This window comes from Zosterops lateralis (genome assembly GCF_965231275.1).
Source record: "Zosterops lateralis genome assembly, chromosome: 4".
In the NCBI taxonomy this organism is placed as follows: domain Eukaryota; kingdom Metazoa; phylum Chordata; class Aves; order Passeriformes; family Zosteropidae; genus Zosterops; species Zosterops lateralis.
Window position 1 is genome coordinate 12,613,952 of NC_139765.1, and position 21,425 is coordinate 12,635,376.

The 21,425-nt window shown below is 40.5% G+C and overlaps 1 protein-coding gene across 3 annotated transcripts in view; it reads left to right on the forward strand.

Annotated features, from left to right (window-relative positions):
- The window catches only part of ITPR2 (inositol 1,4,5-trisphosphate receptor type 2), a 241,136-nt gene that overhangs the window by 117,326 nt on the left and 102,385 nt on the right, over positions 1 to 21,425 (forward strand). For all 3 annotated transcript variants that reach the window (XM_083859206.1, XM_083859207.1, XM_083859208.1), the window contains 4 exons: positions 40 to 160; positions 9,987 to 10,177; positions 11,238 to 11,380; positions 12,975 to 13,083. In XM_083859206.1, coding sequence (XP_083715332.1) covers positions 40 to 160; positions 9,987 to 10,177; positions 11,238 to 11,380; positions 12,975 to 13,083 — 564 coding nt within the window. The remainder of the gene's footprint in view (positions 1 to 39; positions 161 to 9,986; positions 10,178 to 11,237; positions 11,381 to 12,974; positions 13,084 to 21,425) is intronic.

Genomic DNA, 21,425 nt, shown 5'->3' on the forward strand with positions numbered 1-21,425 from the left:
TCCTTAAGGGTAAAATTCTGTGTTTGTTTTTGTTTTCAGACACACCAGCCTGTTTTTATTCAGCTGCTGCAGTCTGCTTTTAGAATTTACAACTGTACCTGGCCAAACCCAACACAGAAAGCCTCAGTGGAGTCCTGTATCAAGACTTTGGCTGAAGTGGGTAGGTGCCAGGTTTTACTTTGATTATTGCTCTTCATATTTAAGGATCAGACTTGAAGTTTACCAGTTTTTAATTTGACTCTGACCATTCTGAAATTGTGTCAGTAGTGATTTCAGAAATCCCACTTTCTGAGGCTAAATTCTTCCTTATTTTATAACCCATTCAAACCTGCCCCATCAAATAGGGTTGTTAGGGTGAAACTGGTAGGACAGAGGGATGAGCTTGCTAAGTGAGTGATGATTGAGCTTTCAGCCATTAGTTTTAACTTGATGGTTGAAACTCTTGATTATTTTAACTTTTAAACAAGGTATGATATTAAATCACAACATAAGCAAAAACATCCCTGTTCAAATGCATGTTTTATAAATTTCTTATCCTACATTAAAAAAGATTCTTCACCAGAACATAGCTAAGACTGGTGAAAGTTTATTAAGTTAAATTTCTGTAAATATGATTTTAAAGCCTTCTGCTGTGACAGAATAAAGGATTATTCAATGTAGTTTCCAAAAGTCAGTGGTGCTGATAGCTTGTAGAGTAAGATTCTGCTCAGTGTGAATGAAAGCTGAGTATAGGCAGAGATACATAGAAATTGGCTAAATTCTGGTGTTGATACATTTATTAAAAAGTATTAATAAATAATGGTAAAACAATATGAGAGGGTCCCAGAGCCATCTGCAGCACTGTAACAATCAACTCTAAATTTAGATTTTTGGAATAGCCTTACAGAAGTATCATTTAACATTTTAGCCAAAACATCTCATTAACTTTCTGTGTGAATGTGAATAAGCAGTTACCTAAAAATTTAGTAACCTTCAATTGTTTAATTTGTTGTGCAAATGATTTAATTATGCATCCATCTGGCAAAGGAACTTTGGAAGTTGAAGACATTTTATTTCCTTTATTCTATAGCTACTATAGTCTCACATAAAGCTCCATCTCTACAAATTCTTGTTTGTGTGTTTAACACTTATGTCCTTGCTCTTCTCTGGCATTTCTGGAAACAGTCATCAATAAAATACTTCCTTTGGGAGTCTGGGAAAAAGGGGAGAAATAGGGCAGGTGAGAGTAGATTTGAGACCAACCATGCCCTCTATGTGCTTGTAGACAGCTCAATCTCTTCATTTCTGTAGAGCTGCATCTAAAATCAAATTCTAGTTGAGAGAGGTCGTTGTGTTATCTCATCAAGATGAGGCTGTTTGGAGGCATCTGAGTGTGGGTTTGTTTTCCATTTGGCTACGTGCCCACATCATACTGCTGATTCTAGCATGAAAAATTCCCAGCAATTTCCAGCGATCCAGAGCTGTGCTGATTGCTGGATGAGTCAGGCCAGGCTCTCTCTGGGCTTTATCTGCTCCCAGGGAGCCTGTGCTAGGATAAGAAGAAAAGGTCTCAGGTTGCACCAGGGGAGGTTTAGGTTGGGTGTTAGGAAAAATTTCTTCATGGAAAGGGTTGTTAAGCACTGGAACATGCTGCCCTGGAAAGTGGTTGAGTCATCATCCCTGGAGGTGTTTAAAAGATGTGTAGATGTGGCACTTAGATACTTGGTGTGATGGTGGACGAGGCACTGTTAGGTTACTGCTTGGACTCTATCTTGAAGGTCTTTTCCAACCTAAATGATTCTATGATTCTGCCCTGCTGAGACAGCCAAGCTGAACTTGTCCGCACAGCAGCTTGAGAGGGAAACCATGGGTCACCCTAAAGGGATGGCAGATCCAGCTTCATGCCAGGTGTGCCAGTTCATGAAAGGGCTGGTGGGTTTTGCTGGGCAGGCTTCTGTGTGCCTCTTGTTTCTGGGGGGTCCAGGAATGGCTGATGTCTGGAGTTTGCTTCAGATACATGATTCTGTTCCCTATTTGTGGAATTCAATTTCTACCTCTACTACAATCCTTTCTTTCATTCTGTTTTCTTTTTTCTGGAGATGGTTTAGAGTTGTTTTGTTGATTTTTTTTTTAAAGTAAGCTCCTGTGCTGTCCTATGGGTCCAGGATTCTTCTTGCTTCTCTGACTTCCCACCCATGAGCCCCCAGCCATGCCTTGGGCACTCTCAGGCGTGGCAGAGCAGAGCTGAGCTACTGGTGAAGGGCATCACTCCGTGTCCTCCTTTGGGACTGCCCTGCAGCAGCAGCAGGAACTACCAGGCTGGGAGCCCCTGGGGTGCCATGGGCTGGCAGCCTCACAGCAGCTCCCTAAAATCACACAGCATCCCCATTGCTGATTTCCTTGCCCATATCATAACAACTGTTCGGGGATTCATCACTCACAGCAATATCCAGCATGGTAAAATTGTGTCGTGTCAGACAATTGCTGCATTTGTACTGATTATTTTATTTTGGCAGTGCAGAAGGGAAGAGCAAGGGAAGAGGTGAGGGGGATTTCCTGAAAGAGCAAGTTAGCTGGAGAAGAAGTAGAAGCAGAGTTTTTAACACACACCCCTGTGCAAAATTTGCCTGGCCAGGGAGATTTTAACTGCGGGTGTTACTCAGTGCATTTAGGCACGGTGGCAAACATGTCTTGCTCGGGTTAATGGAGGAGACCTGCTCTTCTCTGTGGAAATATTTGGAAAAACTGTCCCAGCTGAGGAAACCAGAGGCTTTTACAGCCAAGGCCCTTCTGTGATTACAGTGGGTGCCTGGTGCCTTTCTCTGTCGGGTGTTCCTTTGCCCAAAATGATGCTTCACTTTGAGAAGCCAGAGGCATCTTCCATAAGACAAACATAACAACCTTCTTGTACCTCTTTTGCTGGCTGTATATATTGACCTTTTTTTCCCTTTTCTGACTTGAGAATATGACAGCTTTAATGTTAGGGCCTTCGTGTTTCACAGCAAGACTTTAAAAAAACCTCTAAGATTTTGCCTATATCAGAGAGATGGAGTATTGGATAGATTTACAGCAGGAACCAAAGACTTCTGATGCAAAGTAAGTGTAGTATAGACCTGAAAGAACAATTTTTTTTTTTTTTTTTTTTTTTTTTTTTTTTTTTTTTTTTTTTTTTTTTTTTTTTTTTTTTTTTTTTTTTTGTTGATGTGTCATTGCCCTGGATTTACAAATGAATCTCAGGGGGAAGAAAGATCATACACAGATTTCCCAAGGTATCAAAGATCCATATAATGACAGACCCACTCTTTAAAAGACCCACTTCAGAGCAAGTTTAGGCAACATATACTCTGCTCAGTGCTTCCGGGTTTGTTGCTGGCAGGTGGATGCAAGCACTGCCTCAAGAGCTTAAGATCATTACATCTGCTTTCTGATGAGCACTGTAAGAATGTGCATTACCTTCCAGGTCAACAAAAGGATATCTTGCAGAAGCTTATTTCTTATAACCCTGGTACTTCAACTCCACCACTAGGGAAAAAAATGCATAAGCTTTTCAAGCCTCACTTGATGCTTTGTCTCCAGGCACTTTCCTGCCTCCAGTTCAGCAGGAAGCACAGAGACTTGTTCCCCTTCTTCAGCAGACCCCTCTGTGGCCCCAGGAGGCTTGGAACACAGATACCAATGTGCACCAGGTTTCTATTGCCCAGGAAACATTTGGCTGCTTGGCATGAATAAAACACCTGTGAAATTACATCTGTCTGTCTATCTATCTATCTATCTATCTATCTATCTATCTATCTCTATATACACATACATATAGATATATATGTGTGTGCGTGTGACTTGTTCACATGGATTTCTGAAGCAGGTTATCACACTGGTGAGAATGAACACATACATATATCACTTTGCCCTTTTCTCTTGTATTACATAGAACTGAGCTTTTGCTTGAAAAGACAGTCCAAAAAATGAATAATCAAAACAACTCCCATCTCCCTGGTAAAATAGCAACCACTGAAAAATATTTTAAAGGTCCCCAGATCTTTGTGAAAATAGAGGAGATAAGACATCCAAACATTTAATTTATTTCAAATGAATTCATTATCAAAGGACTTTCAGTTCATGCATTTTATGATCTTTGCAAGGTTAAAAAGGGTGGAGGCGAGTCTCAAAGTCTGCATTTTAAACCAGCTTTCTCTAAAGATTGGGGAATATCACCTCTCCTCACAACCAAAGATTGTATATCTTAAATTACATATCCTAAATGGCATTGCAGCAGGGTCTTTCCTGACCAGTCCTTCAGGACCCATGTAAAGAACTGTCTTTGCTTCTTAATTAAGGCAGCAATTCTTGTATCTTCACCTCTGAGCATCAGCTTTCTTTTCTGTTACAAGGGCAAATTCAGTTGTCTTACACTCTTGTCTCTGTAGTATCCAGTAGTTTTCTCGCTTATGTTTTAAAAAATTGAATCTTTCCTCTGGTACTGTGTCTATCCCAAGGACGTGGTCTGTCTGTGCCTATGCTGTGACCACCAATAATGAAATAATTGGAATTTCCCAGATGAGTTAACAGTGCCAGATAGGAACCTGCATTTTGTTACACTGTGTCTCTTGGCAGACCCTTAAAAAAAAAAATCTGTTAGCAAGCCAAATTGCATTAGTCACTGTCAGATTATGTTCTAGGATGTTGTGCAGAAGCAAAAGGAGAATTCTTATTTCCATCCTACTGAATTTGAGGTGAGCCCTGTGAGACTGCTATTTCCTAAGTTTAAAGCTGGAACAGGTACAGAAGAAGCACTGCTATGGTGGTCAGGGGAAAGGAGAACTGTGTTACAGGAAGGGAATTCAGAACCCCCACATGTTTTGCCTAGCAAAACACAGACCTGTGTTGTTGCTCTTTAAAAGTACTTAAGAAGATAAATAGTCACAGAGACATTTAAGCTGAAGGACAGTGCTGACCCAAACCCAACCAGACATAAATTACACTAGGTTGTAAATAACCTAAATAAATTTAGATTGTAAATCAGAGGATTGGAATCAACTTTGGAAGGATGTCCTTGGTCAGGGGGCTGAGAGAAAGTGGAGGGAGGAGGAATAGCAGATAAGCTGCCATCATTTTAAATGGGGCTCAATAAATTTTTCCAAATATATTAAAGAGCATAGGCTGTCTGTAACAGAGAGCAGATGGTCTGAAGGTGTGGTGAAATCCTTTCTGGTTGAATATTTATTCCCTAATTTGAAGTCACCAATACCTCCTTGTACAGTATCCAAAAAATCTCTCCTCTGGTTCTTCTTGACCATACTTTTATGCCTTCTAAAGCCCTTTACTTTTCCCTGACAAATTACAAATAGGAAACATTAAACATAAAATCTAGGTCACATTTTGTTGCTTCTTTGGAATTATTATGTGTATTTTAATGTCCATATAGATTAATTTTCATATAACAATTTTTTCATTTCTGAAAATACATTTATTTCACTTCCCACTTGAATTTTAAAATCTTTTTTCCATTTCATAAAAAGCTATACCTTCATTTTCAATTTTTAGTTCAAATAAAATAATTATCCTGTTGTTATTTTTTTGACAGCAAGAAGAATACATTTCAGATGAAGCACATATTTTATTCTATTTTAACTGTTTGTGTTTCCCTAATTGCAAGAAAAATTCAATGATGATCTTTTTAGAGGCTGATAAATATTTTAGCATAGATTTTCTGTTGGAAAAAATATCAGGTGAAGGATACAAGATTGGCAGGCTTGTGTCTTGTCTACACAAAGCTTTTATTTCCCTTAAAAAGTCTTGCTGTTCTAGCATTAGTGTCTCTCCATCCAAATGCATTTGTTAAGCAGTCAGTAAATGATTAAGGAGCTGGAGGGACTGATTTATGGAACAAAATTAATTGAACTAAATATGCATCACTCGGTTACGTGACAACTGGGAAGTGTGGGAGAACATGATAGAGCTGTCTGCGACTACCAGGGGGTGGAAACTGTGAGCAGAGCAAAGGATTCACAGCCAGGTACAGCTGGGGTTTTTTCCTGGCCCAGACTGCCCATCACACTCCTCCTCGAGGGGCTCTTAGGGATCAGATGCCTGCGCGTCCCCGTGAAAACCCACACCAGGGATGCTTCAGGGTTAATTAGCTGTGAAGCCACCACAAAGCTAATGGTGTGTTCTGTATATACTGCAAAAGCTAATGGAGTGACATTTAAAATCAGAGAGCAGTAGGTGGAAATAGCAAGAATGGCGAGGTTCTTTATGGCAAGATAGATTATTCTGAAGAATGGGCATCCAAGGAAAATTACAGGCAAGGGCCACTTCCTGGAAATCCTCAGGACTAAATTGGTCCTCAGGCAGCAGCACAGTGAAAGGACAGTGCTCCAGGAGGCATTCCTGAAATAGGTCCAATTGCTGTGCCTCTGTGAAGAGACCTACATGCAGGTAATTCAATAAAATAACACCTGTGCCCATTTCAGCCTCTCTGGGAGCAGCTGGACTGTGCTTCTGGGACTTGGCTGGAGCTTGCTCCTTGAGAGTGCCTCCATTTTTACTTGCTTCATTCTTGGCATTGATGGTGCCCTTTTCTTTTGAGTTTTCAAGTACTGTTATGTTGTTTAAGCAGTGAGGGGAAGGAAAGCCACTGATCACTGAGTGCCCACAGAGCCATCCAGCACAAGGCAGGCATTTTGCTGTGACCTGGCTGAATTTGTGGCACTGCATTTCTTACCATTGCCATGGGTTGTGTTTGCTCGCTTGTCTTGGCTTGTCTTGGCTCTCTTGCTGAGAGATAATTGGGAGCAGCAGATGGAGAGTCAGTTGTCTAAAAGATTTCCCAGAAATTCCATCTCCTCTGACACTGGCAAAATGGTGTTGTTTATTCAGGGTGTAATTAGCCCTGTGCACAGTGCCCTAGGTGGGATGTGGGCACTATACAAGCCTGGAATGTGCCCTCCACAGCAGGGCAGAATTTACCTGTGCTGAAGACATCAGAGAATCATACAATATTCTGAGCTGGAAGGGACCCACAAGGATCATCGAGTCCATCCTGGTAAATATCCTGCTGGATACTTATGTACAGACAGTCATGTAGCTTTTTCCAGGTTCACCAGTCAGATGCAAGACAGAATTTTACCCCCTCTTGGCTCCTTTGTCTACTAGCTCTAAACATACTTTGCAAGTTTGAGTGCTGTCCAAAAGTATTTCTAAGTGGAACAAAAATAAACATGCTTTTAAATATTTGATGTTGATACTTTAAGGGAGATTGACACATTTTGAAGAGGAAAGCAGCCTACAACACCTAAATTAAAAATAAATATTTATGTTCACATTTGTTCATCAGCTTTCCAAAATGTAAAAATATGTTTCATGTTGTTTTAAATAATGAAATGTGAAACAAATGAAAGATAAACTTTCTACAAGCTGAAGAGAAATAAGAAGACAAAGGCTTTGTTTATAGCTTAGACTTCAACAGTGCCCTTTGACAACTAATACAAATCATAATTACAAATGGAATTATACATGTAAGAACTGCTCAAAACAAAGGAGTATTTTTTTCTCTCTCTGGTTTTCTTTGTGATAGTTTTAATTAGTTGCAACTCTTTGAACAATCATAGTCCTTGACTGCTCCTCAGACACTGATGGAAGTTGTTAACTTCAAATGGCATCTGTAGGACTGCAGAAGTCTGGGTCTTCCTCTGAACAGCGTGCTCCCCATTGCTAAATTTATTCTTCGATATATCAGGATTCTGCATACATTCCACTTAATTGAGAAGTGAGCATTGTCCGGTAGCATTCCAGTGATTGACATTAGGACACAATAAATTGGATTAATAGGCTGCAGCACCCTACCCACACTGGCAGAACTTTAATGAACTTCCCTAGTAAAGTAGGCAGCAACAGGGTAAATGTGTTTTGAAAAACAGCCCAGTTGAATTATATGGAAAAACAATCATTAGAAATAATGGCCAGCCATACATGGCATTTTCTACATGTAATCATGAACCTGCCTTCAAAACAAATGGAGAGTGGAAAGGAAAAGTCAATTTGTGTCTTCTCAGCTTAACCTAAATTGTTTTTGCAATTCCCTGTGGCCAACCATTTAAAAAAAAAAGTGCCTACCAGAAATGGAATTAGAGAATTCTCTTCCGTCCCAATGGAACAGCCTGATCCATGGGGAGAAGGAAGCCCCAGTCCTGCACCAGGATCCAGCCTTGCATTGGGAAGAGAGAAGGGTGCCTGAACCTGTGGAATCCATTAAAGGAAAGAGAGTCCCCCTGACAGAGCTCCCTTGCCATAGTCTCTGAGGCTGGGGGTTGAGGTGTCACAGCCAGATTTAGGTTTGTAATAAAAGCTGTCATTTCAGTCTAGTCCTGAGGGGAAGAAAAAGTTTGTGCCTTGGATCTGTGACTCACTGTGCTTGGCAGCACTGCATCCTTCATTCATCAGAGCTGTGTGGTGCCTCTGCCTGCACATCCTCCTGTGGGGCTGGAGGCATGGGCTGTTTGGGACAGAAGGGCATCTTCTGACTTCACAGGTTCAGGACATAAAGCTAGATAAGTTTTAGAGCTGGGAGGGAGAGGTGAAATATTTCTGATGCCTTCCCCCACTGTGGAAAGCATATTAGTGTGGAATGGTAGGGAAATGCCTCAGAGAAACGTTGTGCAGAGCTGCAATTTGGGCTAAGTTTTTTTTTTTAAATTCAGCTTGTTTCAATAAGGAAAACCGAAAAATTACTTATTATTGGTCATTATTACAAGTGGATAGAACTACCCCATTTTACTTTTAAGTTTTTATTAAACATAAGGTGTGCCACAGATATTAAGTGAAATGACATGACATACAGAGCCTAATCACTGGAACATGACCCGATCTTTCAGAGATATTGATCACAGACTCACAGAATGGTTTGGGTTGAAAAGAACCTTAAATAGCATCCAGCTCCACCCCCTGCCATGGGCAGGGACACTTTCCACTATCCCAGGTTGCTCAGAGCCCCATCCAGCCTGGCCTGGAACACTTCCAGGGATGGGCAAACTCTTGTTTATTGGTTGAATTTCAGACTACTCATGCTGAGCCAGAGAACAATGTCACTCTGATCTCCACTAGAATGGAAAGTAGCAGCTAACACAGATTTTACTGGGGGAGAAGGCACATACCTTCTAACATTGTCTTTCAAACTTCCTTTTCTACCAACAGTTCAGGATGCAATAGTAGTTTAATAGTGGATGCTCTGTAAGAATTCCTGCAAGTCTCTCCTTGTTGTTTTTTTTATTCTCTCTACTGTAATTTCCTGCCTCTTAAGTCTAAAAAAGAAAAAAAAAAGGCATTTTTTAGCTATTGATTAATTTTTTTAACTATCAGTTAGACTAACAGATGTTTATTAACTACTGGATATTTTGCAGTGGCATCCAGGCACCATCCAGGAATCCAGGGTTTACAACCGTAACAGTATAGGAAACCCAGAGAGAAAAGAAGACAGTCTTTTTCAAGTTTAATTTGTATGCACTTGGTTCCTCAAGGTCTTTACAAGAGAAATACACAGTAAAGCAACAGAGAGTCCTTGTGATAAAATGGATAAATGTGCATATGTCCACTAGAAAGAAAAATTTCAGAATTTCCTTCTGAACAGAGTGAAACTAACGGTTGAAATAATAACACATACTACTTTTGTTACTCTCATTAATATCTCGATTTTTTTCAAGTTAGTAGAAAACTTATTCTGTTTTTAAAAATAAATGTCTGTGTCTATGAAAGTATATACTGGAAATGATCCTCATCTCATTTAAAGTAGTACATCTTGTTTTCTTTAACTAGATTATGGCTGATTTCTAGCACTTAGGTATGCTTATTTTTAAGGGGCTTTATTTTTAGGATCCTTATTTTTAAAAACTGTTGAAGTGATATCACCCTGCCCCTTAACTTCAACGGGATCAGGCTTTTGCATGCCATGATCTCTGTAAGATTTTCCAGTTTTTGCCACTGTAAATGTCTTGTGTTTTTCCTTCCTATTAAAGCCAAGAACCGTGGGATTGCGATTCCAGTGGATTTGGACAGCCAGGTGAACACCTTGTTCATGAAGAGTCACTCCAACATGGTGCAGAGGGCAGCCATGGGGTGGAGGATGTCAGCCCGCAGTGGACCTCGCTTCAAAGAAGCTCTTGGTGGGCCTGCCTGGGATTACAGGAATATCATAGAGAAACTACAGGTACAGAAATAGCAAATGGCTTGGGCAGCAGTGGGACTGCAGTTATCTCACATGGGCCTGATGTGGAAAACACCAGAGATGGGCCCAGTGAATTTTTAGTGCTGGGTGAGAGGAGCTGCTGCACTTCTGTGTGGGGGTGGCTGAAGGCTCAGCTCTTCAAGATCAGTATTTGGTTCCTATAGAAGTCAGAGTGGAGTAGGAGGTATCACAGAATGAGCTGAGCTGGAAGGGTCCCACAAGGATCATTGACTCCAACCCCTGGCCCTGCACAGGACACTCCAACAGTCCATCCTGTGCCTGAGAGCATTGTCCAAATGCTCCTGGAGCCTTGGGGCTGTGACCATTCCCTGGGGAGCCTGTCCAGTGCCCCACAGCCCTCTGGGGGAAGAACCATTTCCTGATATCCACCCCAACACTCCCCTGACACAGCTCCAGTTGTTCCCTCAGGTCCTGTCTCTGGTCACACAGCAGAGCTCAGGGCCTGCCCCTCCTCTTCCCTTTGTCAGGAAACTGCAGAACTGCTGTGAGCTCTGACCTCAGTCTGCTCTTCTCCAGCTGAACAAAGTGCCCTCAGACACTCCTCATGTGGCTTCACCTCCAGACCCTTCAGCATCTTCATGTCCCTCCTTTGGACACTTACATTGTGGTGCCCCAAACTGCACACAATATTCAAGTTTGTTCTCTTCAAAGTGCTCCACAGAGCAGCATCTCCTTTCTGCCTTTCTATGGCCACATCTCCTGTTCTGGCTGCAGAGGAGATACTGGAGGCTCTGGGTCATGTTTGCGTCTGGAGGTTGCCATGACCTGGAGATCACCTTGTGCATGTAGAGTCTAAACAGCATCAGGGGTTTATGACCCAAGAAAACAGCAGGACCCAGACAATTGGAGGGGCCCTAAACACCAAGGACACAACACCTGAGATGACAAATTAACTGTATGTGATAAGCATTGCTTTTCCAGCACACCATCATCCTGACTGTTGCCACAGGTTTTGTGAGCACTAGTGCAGAGGAGAAATTGTTGGAATTCTCTTGCAGTTACGTTCTTCTGTCTTCCCCAGGACGTGGTGTCCTCCTTGGAGCAGCAGTTCACACCCATGATGCAAGCTGAATTCTCAGTGCTGGTGGATGTGCTGCACAGCCCAGAGCTCCTGTTCCCTGAGGGCAGCGATGCCAGGATAAGATGCGGCGCTTTCATGTCCAAGTAAGTGGTGTGCAGAGGGGCCTATTTGCTTCTTTGGGAAGTATGGCAGCGTTTTAATATTTTCAACAGCACTTACTTCTGGTTTTCAGCAGAGACTTCAGCTTGCAGGTGTCCAAGTTCACTGATGAAAGCTTGAAGGGAGGTATTTTGCTCCATATTTTATATTTCTCAGCAGTTTTGTTTTCTGGAGAGCACAGAGAGAGGTTGTTTGCCTTGCCTGCTAGAAATGGGATGTTAGTGGCTTGTTAAAATTGTGGCAGCCTCAACCTACTTCTGTTTTCTCAATGGGCTACTTTTGCTACTACATTTCACCAAATCTACAACAGAAACTTAGGTTTTCCATAGCAGAATTTTCAAGAATTCATAATGAAGCAGTGGGCTGCTGAAGGCTTGTGGGTTGTGGTGGGTTTTTTTTTGTGTGTGGTGTTTTTTTTTTGGTTTTTTTTTGGTTTTTTTTGTTTTTTTTTTGTTTTTTTTTTGTTTTTTTTTTTGGTACAGCAAATTGATATTTTTATTTTAAACTGCCAACAGCTCTTTGAAAATACATTTCACTGGGACCCCTGTCTGATCTTGAATTATTAGATGTTTTATCTGCAGTCTGTGCATTGGAATAGAGTCTTGCAAATTTTTTATTAGTCCTCAAGTGAGATGCCCTCCCCGCCCTTGAGAAACTATAATTTAAACAGAGATAACTTGGGGGAAATGAATGCATTTGGCAGCTCTCCTGATTCCTTGGTTATTTGCATATTCTGCAGAGGTAGCATTATAGCAATATACTCTATATGTTTGGAAAAAAATTTTTAAAAATTGTTTTGAGATTATCCCATGTCCTCTGTCCAAAATCCTGCTTGAAGCCAGCATCAAAAAGAAAAAAAAACAAACTCAAATCTGTACAAGGCCTTCAGATTTCCTCCCTTCCTATTTTCACAAATATTTCTCCAGCAATGTGGGAACCAGTGCAAGGACCCGTGCACAGATCTGTTCTGCACAAAGACAGAAAGGCTGTTTCTGGTATTGGCTTCAGCTGACTGAAATCCAAACTCCTGTCACAATCATAGCTGGAGACAGAAATGGACCCTGTTTTCTGGCTTGTCAAGTGGTTGTGTGAATGTAAACAACAATTATGTTTCATCCAAATGTCTGTATTTCTGAACACTTCCATGTATGGTTTTTTGGAAATCCTTTTGGCTGAATACCATTTGCTAATTATATCATAAATATATTATAACCATCATAGAAGTTGGAAGGTGTAAAGGTTGTAGCTTTTAAAGTTTGAAAGATGCATGGTGAACACTGGTTACCTTTAAATAAAGGAAGGATGAAATAGCAAGTATGGATCTTAATCTGGAAGTCCTCATAAAAAGTGGATGTAGAATTCTGCCTTCTCTATGGGCAATAAGTTAGGCAAATTGACACAAAAATCTCCCAACACCTTGAAAGTCCCACTTCCTTTTTAAATATGATTTCTCTTGACCACTTTTATTTCCTATCCTTGAGGAAAAATATAGTGATGGGCAACTTTTACATAAAGAAATTGTAGTACGGCTTAGCAACAATGTGCAGGGCTCTTTAGGTTTTAATATTTTACTTTCAGGTTGATTAATCACACAAAGAAGCTAATGGAGAAAGAAGAAAAGCTCTGCATTAAAATCCTTCAAACTTTACGAGAAATGCTTGACAAGAAAACCAACTTTGCAGAAGAGGTACTGCTATCCCTTTAATATTAAATATAGAACTAACAGCACAGTATTCATAACAGAATCTGACATGATTTCTATTTTGTGCATGTTTTAGAGATAACCTGGTGCCTTAGGAACACTGTGGTAAGATAGGAAGTTGGTTTGGAACAAAAGAAACTCTCTACATAGTTTTGTGTGAGGGACTTGATAAGACTCAAGGCAAGGAAGATGAAGTGAATTAGCAGTAGCAAGTATTACTATCTGTAATTATTATATATTGGATAGTCTCTATTTCTGGAGATTGGTCTTCATTTGTCATACCCGACTTTACCATAAAATCAATGGGAATATAGAGATTTTTAATTGCAATTGTACAGTTTTTTTCCCTGCTGCCTGTGGTGCCAGACTTTTGTACTCCACGTGCTTTTTAATGCTCACTAATGTGTGAAAGGAAATCTGCAATGTTTAAGCAGAGCTGCCAGTTTGGGGAAGAAGTGACATAGTCTGTACTCTGTAAGTGTCTAATTATTTCTTGCAGTACTCTCTACCTTCATTGCCCAGATTTCTCTTGCAAAACCAAGACTTTCAAATGCCTCGTTCATTTTGCCTGTTCCTTTGGCTATCAGTAGGTAGATTCAGATGTCAGATGTCCCTGTTCTTTCTGAGCCTGATCCCAGTGTCTTTTGTCTAGTCTCCTCTTATCCATATTTCTGGGTATTCCCCAAATCCTTTCAGCATTATTCACTCTTAAATATGAATCACGGAGCTATCATCTAATCTCTCAGTGCTGACATCAGACCTGTCCTATGCAAAAGTAACCAGTGTAAGCAGAGGAAACCAGCCCCATCTTCACCTCCTCCTCGAAGAAAACTGTGGTTAGGCCTGGGCAGACAAATTATTTTTAATGTCATAAAAAGAATTTCACAGGGGAAGCAGATATTATTATTCTTTATTATTATTCATATTTATTCTAATAGCATTCTGGGTGCATAACACCACTGCATCACATGGGAAAAATAATTTGCTTTTGTAACTGACCTTTGCCAAACCTCTCCAAAAGAATTACACAGACCCGTCATAAGTTAACCTCACCTCTGGACTACAGGGGAGGAAAAAAGGCAACACTTTTAATATAGGACTTGAAACAAGCAAGAAGATTTGCTTATTTTAGTTGCTCCTTGTACCCTGTCGTAGGTGCTGATAAAGGGAGACAGAGTTGAGGGAGGGAATTCCCATCAAAGGGAATGTGCTCCATCAGTCTGTAAAGGCTCTGCTTTTCAGGAGTGGGTAAAGGAGGTGTATTCCCAAATCCCTTGTTATCTCCCCCATCTTGGGGGTGCATGGTGGGTGGAGAAGCTCTTTGTAAACAGAATTTCTCCACCGTGATTCCTCTGGAGTCCCATTGGTTTTACACTGAGTAATGTGATGAATCAGTGCAAACAAATACATGAATAAACAAGCTTGGATATGCTTTGCAAGTGCTTCTCTGGCTTGCTACTCTTATGAGTCATTGTTCAATGCCATGGACTTCAGAACAGTAAAAATAGCACAATGAATAGCCTCGTGTGCATGTTTCCCTTCTTTTTTTGAGCTGTGATCTCACTGCCTGCAAAGTTATTCAACTATGGTATGCAGATATTAAAAAAAATAAAAAATAGTAGTACACACATAATGATCATAACCAGAACAAAGCTACAGAGGGATGTGAGACATTTTCACAGGAAGCCTGAGTTTGCTAATCACCCATCCAGTTGTATTTTCTGTGATAAACCTGACAGAAATGGTAAACCTCCAGTTTCTGCAGACTTTCTCACAGTGAGAAAGAAGGATGAAATAATGAAATAAAACTTCCTCCTCTCCACATTAATTCCCACTGCTGAGCACCTTCTACTGTCTTTGTCCTTCATTTGAGCACTGGATCGTAGCCTCTGTTATTTGCTGAAGGAACAGGAAGCAAAATAGGAGTAGGGGCTTATTTAATGAATTTTATACCTATTCCTGCATCCACTATGTCAACTCTATTGTTGCAGCTTCCCTTGGTGCTGAGTTTCAGGTCTCTGGTGCTCTCCTGGCTCCACTTCCTTGGATTTCCTTGCAGTCAGCCTCTGAGGCAGCACTCACTTGTGCCTTGTCTTGCAGCATCGCACATCTAATTGTACTGGGAATCAAAGTTCAATTTCAGAAGTTTGATTTAAGGTATATAAATGACACATAAAACCTCCTGGCCATTGATTGGCTCTCATAAGTAATTGTGGGTGATTATTGCAATCTCCTGGGAGTTCTGCATTGAGTCCTAGCCCAGGCTGTATTGATCAGGTCACTAACTGGAGTGAAACCTGATCTACAGCCCCTCTCTTCCAGAACCGTGTTAAAATACTTGGGGAAAGCAGTGTGTGGAGGGAGCTCACATTGCCTCTGTTCAGATAGCTACTGTAGTATCTAAATGTATTTATCTAAAGTGTGGTTCAGACTGACTATTTGAGAAGAAAAGCAGGAGAGACAGAAAAGGACTATGCTTGGACTAGATCTGCCCCATCTTTATTTGGGTTTAGAATTGGTGTCTGTTTATATACCCATTTTGCAAAACCAGAAGGGTCCTGGACTGGGATTTTTGAATTTATTTAGGCTTTTTTTTTTTTTTTTTTTTTTTTTTTTTTTTTTTTTTTTTTTTTTTTTTTTTTTTTGTGTTTCACTGTAGTGCTTGATATCAATTTAATTTCTCTGTGAATGTTGCCTCTAGACCTATTTATACACCTCAGTTTGAATCTGAGTAACATTTCCAAAAGCACTTGAGAGATGTAGACTGATGTGTGCTCACTTTTGCAAAGGATTGGAGCAGTTAAAAATCTTACATCACTTTGCTGCCCTGCTTAAAGTGTCTGTCCATACAATAGAGCTGGTGGGCCAGGAAGGGTGGTCCAGCAGCTTCAAAGAGGATTCAGAAGCTTAAATTAAACCCTCCTCAGTGAATTGGATAAAGTTGTTGAACTCTTGACCCAATGGTGCTCATACAGCAACTTCTTGCCTCAGTCCAGCTGCCTTGGGTATGGACAACCTTCTGATTTCCCAACTGTTCATAAATCAGGTCAGCACCTCTGGGGGAAAAATATCCTCTCTGCCACCATGTATATATTACATCTGATCAGATGTGCTAATGGATGATAGGGCATTACAGAATGTGGCAGAATCCAGGCCTGCGTGCCCCTCCCTAAGGCAGCTCCTCTAGAAACACTGCTGTAAATTAATGGAACCCTTCAGGAATGGGTGCCTGTGCTGCAGAGCACACACTTTGTAATTTTTTTCCTCTTTTAGGTGTTGAACTTCAGTATAAATAATTGAGAACTGCATTTTTAAGTGTCAGTAGAACAAAGACTCTGTAAGCTGCTTAATTGTCAGAAATAAGTAGTTGCACTTTTTGCCTTTTTTGGAAAAACTCAGGAAAAATGTTGGTTTTCTCTCAGACACTGGCACTAGTTCATGATTTAAAATCATAGTAGTAGTTTTGTGGCCTTTTGTTTTGCAGGGTTAATGTTTCTGCATTCCACTTTAGATATGAAATGTAAGCTATGACATGTAAGCTATGAAATGTAAGCTGTCCTCTCCCCTTTGTTTGCAGGAACACCACCAAATATACATATGAAAACACCAGTACAGCTTTGGTGGAAATATAAATGTATTTTATTCCTGTAAGATTTGGCCCCAAATGCGGCCACTGCTGGCTCTTGGTCATTTTGTGCCAGAAAAATGGAATCTTTTCATGTGGAGCTGTTGACAAAACTCCAGTGAGATTGTCAAAAGCAATAGTTCCAGTTTATTATTGTATTGATCTACCAGTCAAGCTGAGGCCCGTGGGAGCTGCAGGTCTTTTTCTGCTGGGGTAAATGGCCTCAATGGGTTTTAGAAGCCAGGAGATTTTGTTGGGAACCACTACAGTGTCTCAACATTGCAGCTTGTTGAATCAGAGACATTCTCAGCTTAAACTGCATTCTATTCTATAGCCTCATTTTTTCAAGATGATTTGACTTATTTCCATGGGCAAATTAGGCAGCATTCAGACAAACAGCATTTGTAGGTAAAAAAAAAAAAAAAAAAAAAAAAAAAAAAAAAAAAAAAAAAAAAAAGGAGGGAGGAAAAAGAGAATAATTCCGAAAATGTGTTGCTTGCTGAATGCATCATACCTCAAAAAAAATTGCTTATTTTAAATGGGAGAGTGAGATCCAAATTCCTTTATTTGTGTTACTACTCACATTTTGGGTTAGTGAGACTGCAGGCATTTTGAAGAATTACATTTAATTTTTCCCTGTTTCTGCTGTCAGTTTTATTTGTGCTGATATATAAAAATACCTGTGCACTGGCCTGTTTTTCCCTGTTGTCAACAGGCCATTCTCCTCACTAAGCTCGGTGTGTCTGCAAGGTGATAGGGGGTCAGAAACACCATAAGAGAACATGTACTCTCAGTGCTATTTGTACTGAATTTTTTAAAAAATCACTTATCTATTCTAGCTGATAAAAGACACTTTTGCAGGATCCTGCATTAAAAACTCACTTCTTCGAAAGCCAATTCACAGGGAGGGAGTGGAGGTGCAGGGAGGAAGAATGTTTGGTTACCTTCAGCAGTGCCAGCCTGGTTGTGACCAGCACTTCTGGTATGGTCAAAAAACTGCTGTTTGGCTTTGTCATGGGAGTTAAATGATGAGTAAAAACTCAAACACAAATGGGACAAACCCCTCAGTCGTGGAGATGCTTTGTGTGAAGGTGGTGATCAGCTGCAGAACCAAAGCCTCCAGGAATTCATTGCAGCAGAGGATTCAAGCTTTGCTATTGCCCTAAATCCTCTGAGCCAGTAATTGCAGTGGCAGGGGCATCAGAGCTTTCAGATATGCAAGACTAAACACTGGATGTGGTCAGAACCTTAAACTGTGGTAATTTCTCATTAGACCCACGCACTGACATTTTACAAAAGAGAGAAAACCTACAGGAAAACAAACGAGCACAGTTCCACGTTTCCCCCTCTAGGCTTCAAGCTGGGATAATTAAGCAAAGGGATACCAGGAGGGATGTGATGGTGTTGTTTGTTCTAGCCAGGTGTTGTCAGACACAGTGCTCAGAGCCTCGGGCCATCAGCCACTGTTGTGTTGTTATTGCTGCACATTTCTGGGGCTGTGACAGGCAGCATCCACCAGAATATTCTGAATTAGCATCTCTCATCTTTGGGGTACCTCTTACGCCTCCTGTGATGTGCATTGTTCTGGACTGAAGGACAATGCTGCTGGACAGCCTCCAGATATTTTGCTGGATTTTTGATCACGCACATTTGTTGCTGATGCAAAAACCTGTGAGAACTTGGTATATGAAGTGTGAGTTATTGTTAAGGGGATTTTTTTTCCTGTAATAACAGGTCCTAGAGATTTGCTCCAGCTTTGGACGTCACCTGCTTGTGTCACCTTCAGAAGCCTGTTCAAAGCCACTGTGCTTGGGCCAGTTGTAAGGCACTTACACAGGTCTCTGCTATGGATAGTTTCAGGCAGAGTGCATTGCTCTTGTTGATCTGGACAAGAATTTTAGTTCAAGATCAAAGTTGTGTATCAAAGACAAGTAATTCAGGAGACAGCCCTCCTGACATCCTACAAAATGCAGGTCCTGATCTAGTGAAAGGCAGGAGCAGTTTAATCTGCTGCAGGGGCAGTGAACACAGACCTAACTACATTGCAGTCATGATTTTGCCCTCTCTTTAATATGCATATTTGTCAACTCACCATGATGCAAATAATGTATCTCCAGAGATCCAAAGGTACTTCTGTCTCAGGTGATAGTTCAGTGAGCAGTGGTGTTCACTGCTCTCTGGTACTTATTCTTTTTTGTTTCAAAACCTTGGTTATTTTTCCTTTGTTTGTTCTTCAAGTCACAAACAAATCTAATGGCAGGATGCCCAGGCTGTAAAAACACATGGTTGTTAACACATTTCATCCAAAAGATTGTAGTCTCTCAGCAGCTTATATTTATAAAATTTTGAGAATATGGTATGTTGTTATCCAGTTTTCTTTCAGAAATATTAAGCCCCAAATCCTGATTGATAAATTATTTTGGAACTTGTATCATCTGCCCTTCTCACACACATCATCTCTCCTCTAAAGGAGCAGCTGATGCTGTGAAATATTTTTTGTAGCTACTGATTTAAACAGCATCAACCAAACCAATAAAATTGGAGTAGCTTTTTCCTTGCTCTGAACTTCAAATGACCAATTTCTGCTCTGGAATTCCCCCTTTACACAGTGTAGGGGACAAAGGGGGTTTGCCCTTCTTATTTCACATAAACTCCTTCCTATGGATGTGATCTTCTTAAGAGGAGCAGACCAGCAAGAAAATCTTAACTGCTTGCAAACTCTTTGACATCCTTCTCTATTGATATTACTATTTGTTAAAAACAAATTAAAAAAGAGTGCAAGAGAAGAGAGCTGTTTAATAAATGAAACTGTTAAAGCTCTGAGAATGATTCATCTCACCTTACTCAGGTGCAATATTTATGGAACTGATCAGATCCTTTTTGTGAACAACAGCAACGAGATTTTCTTTTGTTGTTGTTTTGAATACAGGTGAGATGAATTTCAGTAAAGACTTCAGTACATCCAGAAGTTAAATTCCATGCTCAGTATAGCTCTTTGAATCAAATTCTACATCATGAAGACATCAGGATCAAGGTTTTCTCCCTGACTTGTTTTATTTCTATATTTTAAATTATGAATAAAGCAGATTTTTATGAATTTAGTGGAAGGCTCTAACAGATCCTAGATTGGCAAGGGACTAGGTAAATGACCAAAGATATGTTGTAAGTTAATATGTAAAATGAATCAATAGTTTTATCATATGGTTCATGTCTTCAGGTGTGTGGAGTTTTGTGTGAGGATAGATTCATGTGCATAAATAAAAATATTTATTTTAGTTTATTTATTCCTATTCCTTCTCTTTTCCTTTTACCTCCATGGTGGAGTTATATTAGAAGATAAATATTAGAATGTTCATTCAGTGTCTTAGCATATTGTTTTGTTCTTAGTGGAGTAGATGGTCTTGTTTAGAATATGTGTTAATGCTCTCAGAGTTACTTAACAGGAGGAAAAACATAATTCCCATGGCCACCCTAATTTTAGTGATTATTGGTTGTTCAAAGTGCCCAGTTGACATCCCAAGGAGCCTTTGTGCTTATTTGCAGAGCGGGAGCAATTGACATGCATGCAACGGGGGTTTCCATAAACCTACAGCAGCTACATTGAGGGGGAAAGGAACACAGAGGAACACAGGAGAGAAACAAATTTCAGGCACCCTGAAGTTTAGGATGGTTATGAGGTTTTTTCAGAGTTAGGAGAATAAAACTGCATAAACCTTTTTACTGACTAGGATTCTGGAAGATGTTTCTCCCCACATGCTTCCCACTCTCTTTTCAGAATTAATTCCTGTATGAAAAGGCCACATTGATGAGCAGTTTCACTACCACTACCAAGTAATGGTTACAGTTCTTACTGGGAAGCACAGAGAGTGCTGCAGTATCGCAGAGACCACAGTGTGGCAACTGTGGACTTTTCAGAAACATCTCCTGTCTATGGGAGCAGGTCAGCTGCTGCTGCTGCTGCACAGCTCAATTCCCACAGCAGTCAAATCTCTGCAGTAGTCGTGGAGGGGGCAAGAGAAAATGTCTTCTTTGAGTCTGAATTTCCTTGGAAGGGGAAAAAGGATTCTTTTGTTTTCTGGGTGGGGTTGTTGTTGTTGTTGTTGCTGCTGCTGTTGTTGTTGACTATCACAAATTTGCTGCTGCTTTATTTAATATGTTTGAGCAACAGCCCTGTTTGTACTTTGCAGTTGCACCAGAGATAGCAGTGAGCAGAATTCAATGCCTTGTATTAAGGATGGCAAATGAATATTTATGATAGACCTAGGGAGCCAGTAATAAAAATGAAATCGGCATGATGCCACTAGATCCAAACCTTTGATCTCTGTTTTAAGAGAAAATACAATAAAGCAGGGGATAATGGACTCATTATAATGGAATGGTTAGTTATGGTTACTTAGGGCAGCGTGAATAGGTGGCATTACATAAACTGCTCTAGTCCAAGATTTACGATCCAGAAATGCATTTCAGGCACTGAGTTTCTACAGAAAACATCAGTTTGTGATATTGTTTTGGTCTAGTCAGTCCAAGCATGAAGAATTAAAGATACATCCCTTTCAGATACCAGGATGGGGCATGCTCTTGCCTTACTAGCGACAGCAAAAGCACTAAGAACCAGCAAGGCCCTTCTACTCGACCTCTTTCTGTGCTTCTGATCCTCATCCATCACCCTGTGAGCAGGTAGAGGGAGGGCTGGGCATTGCAG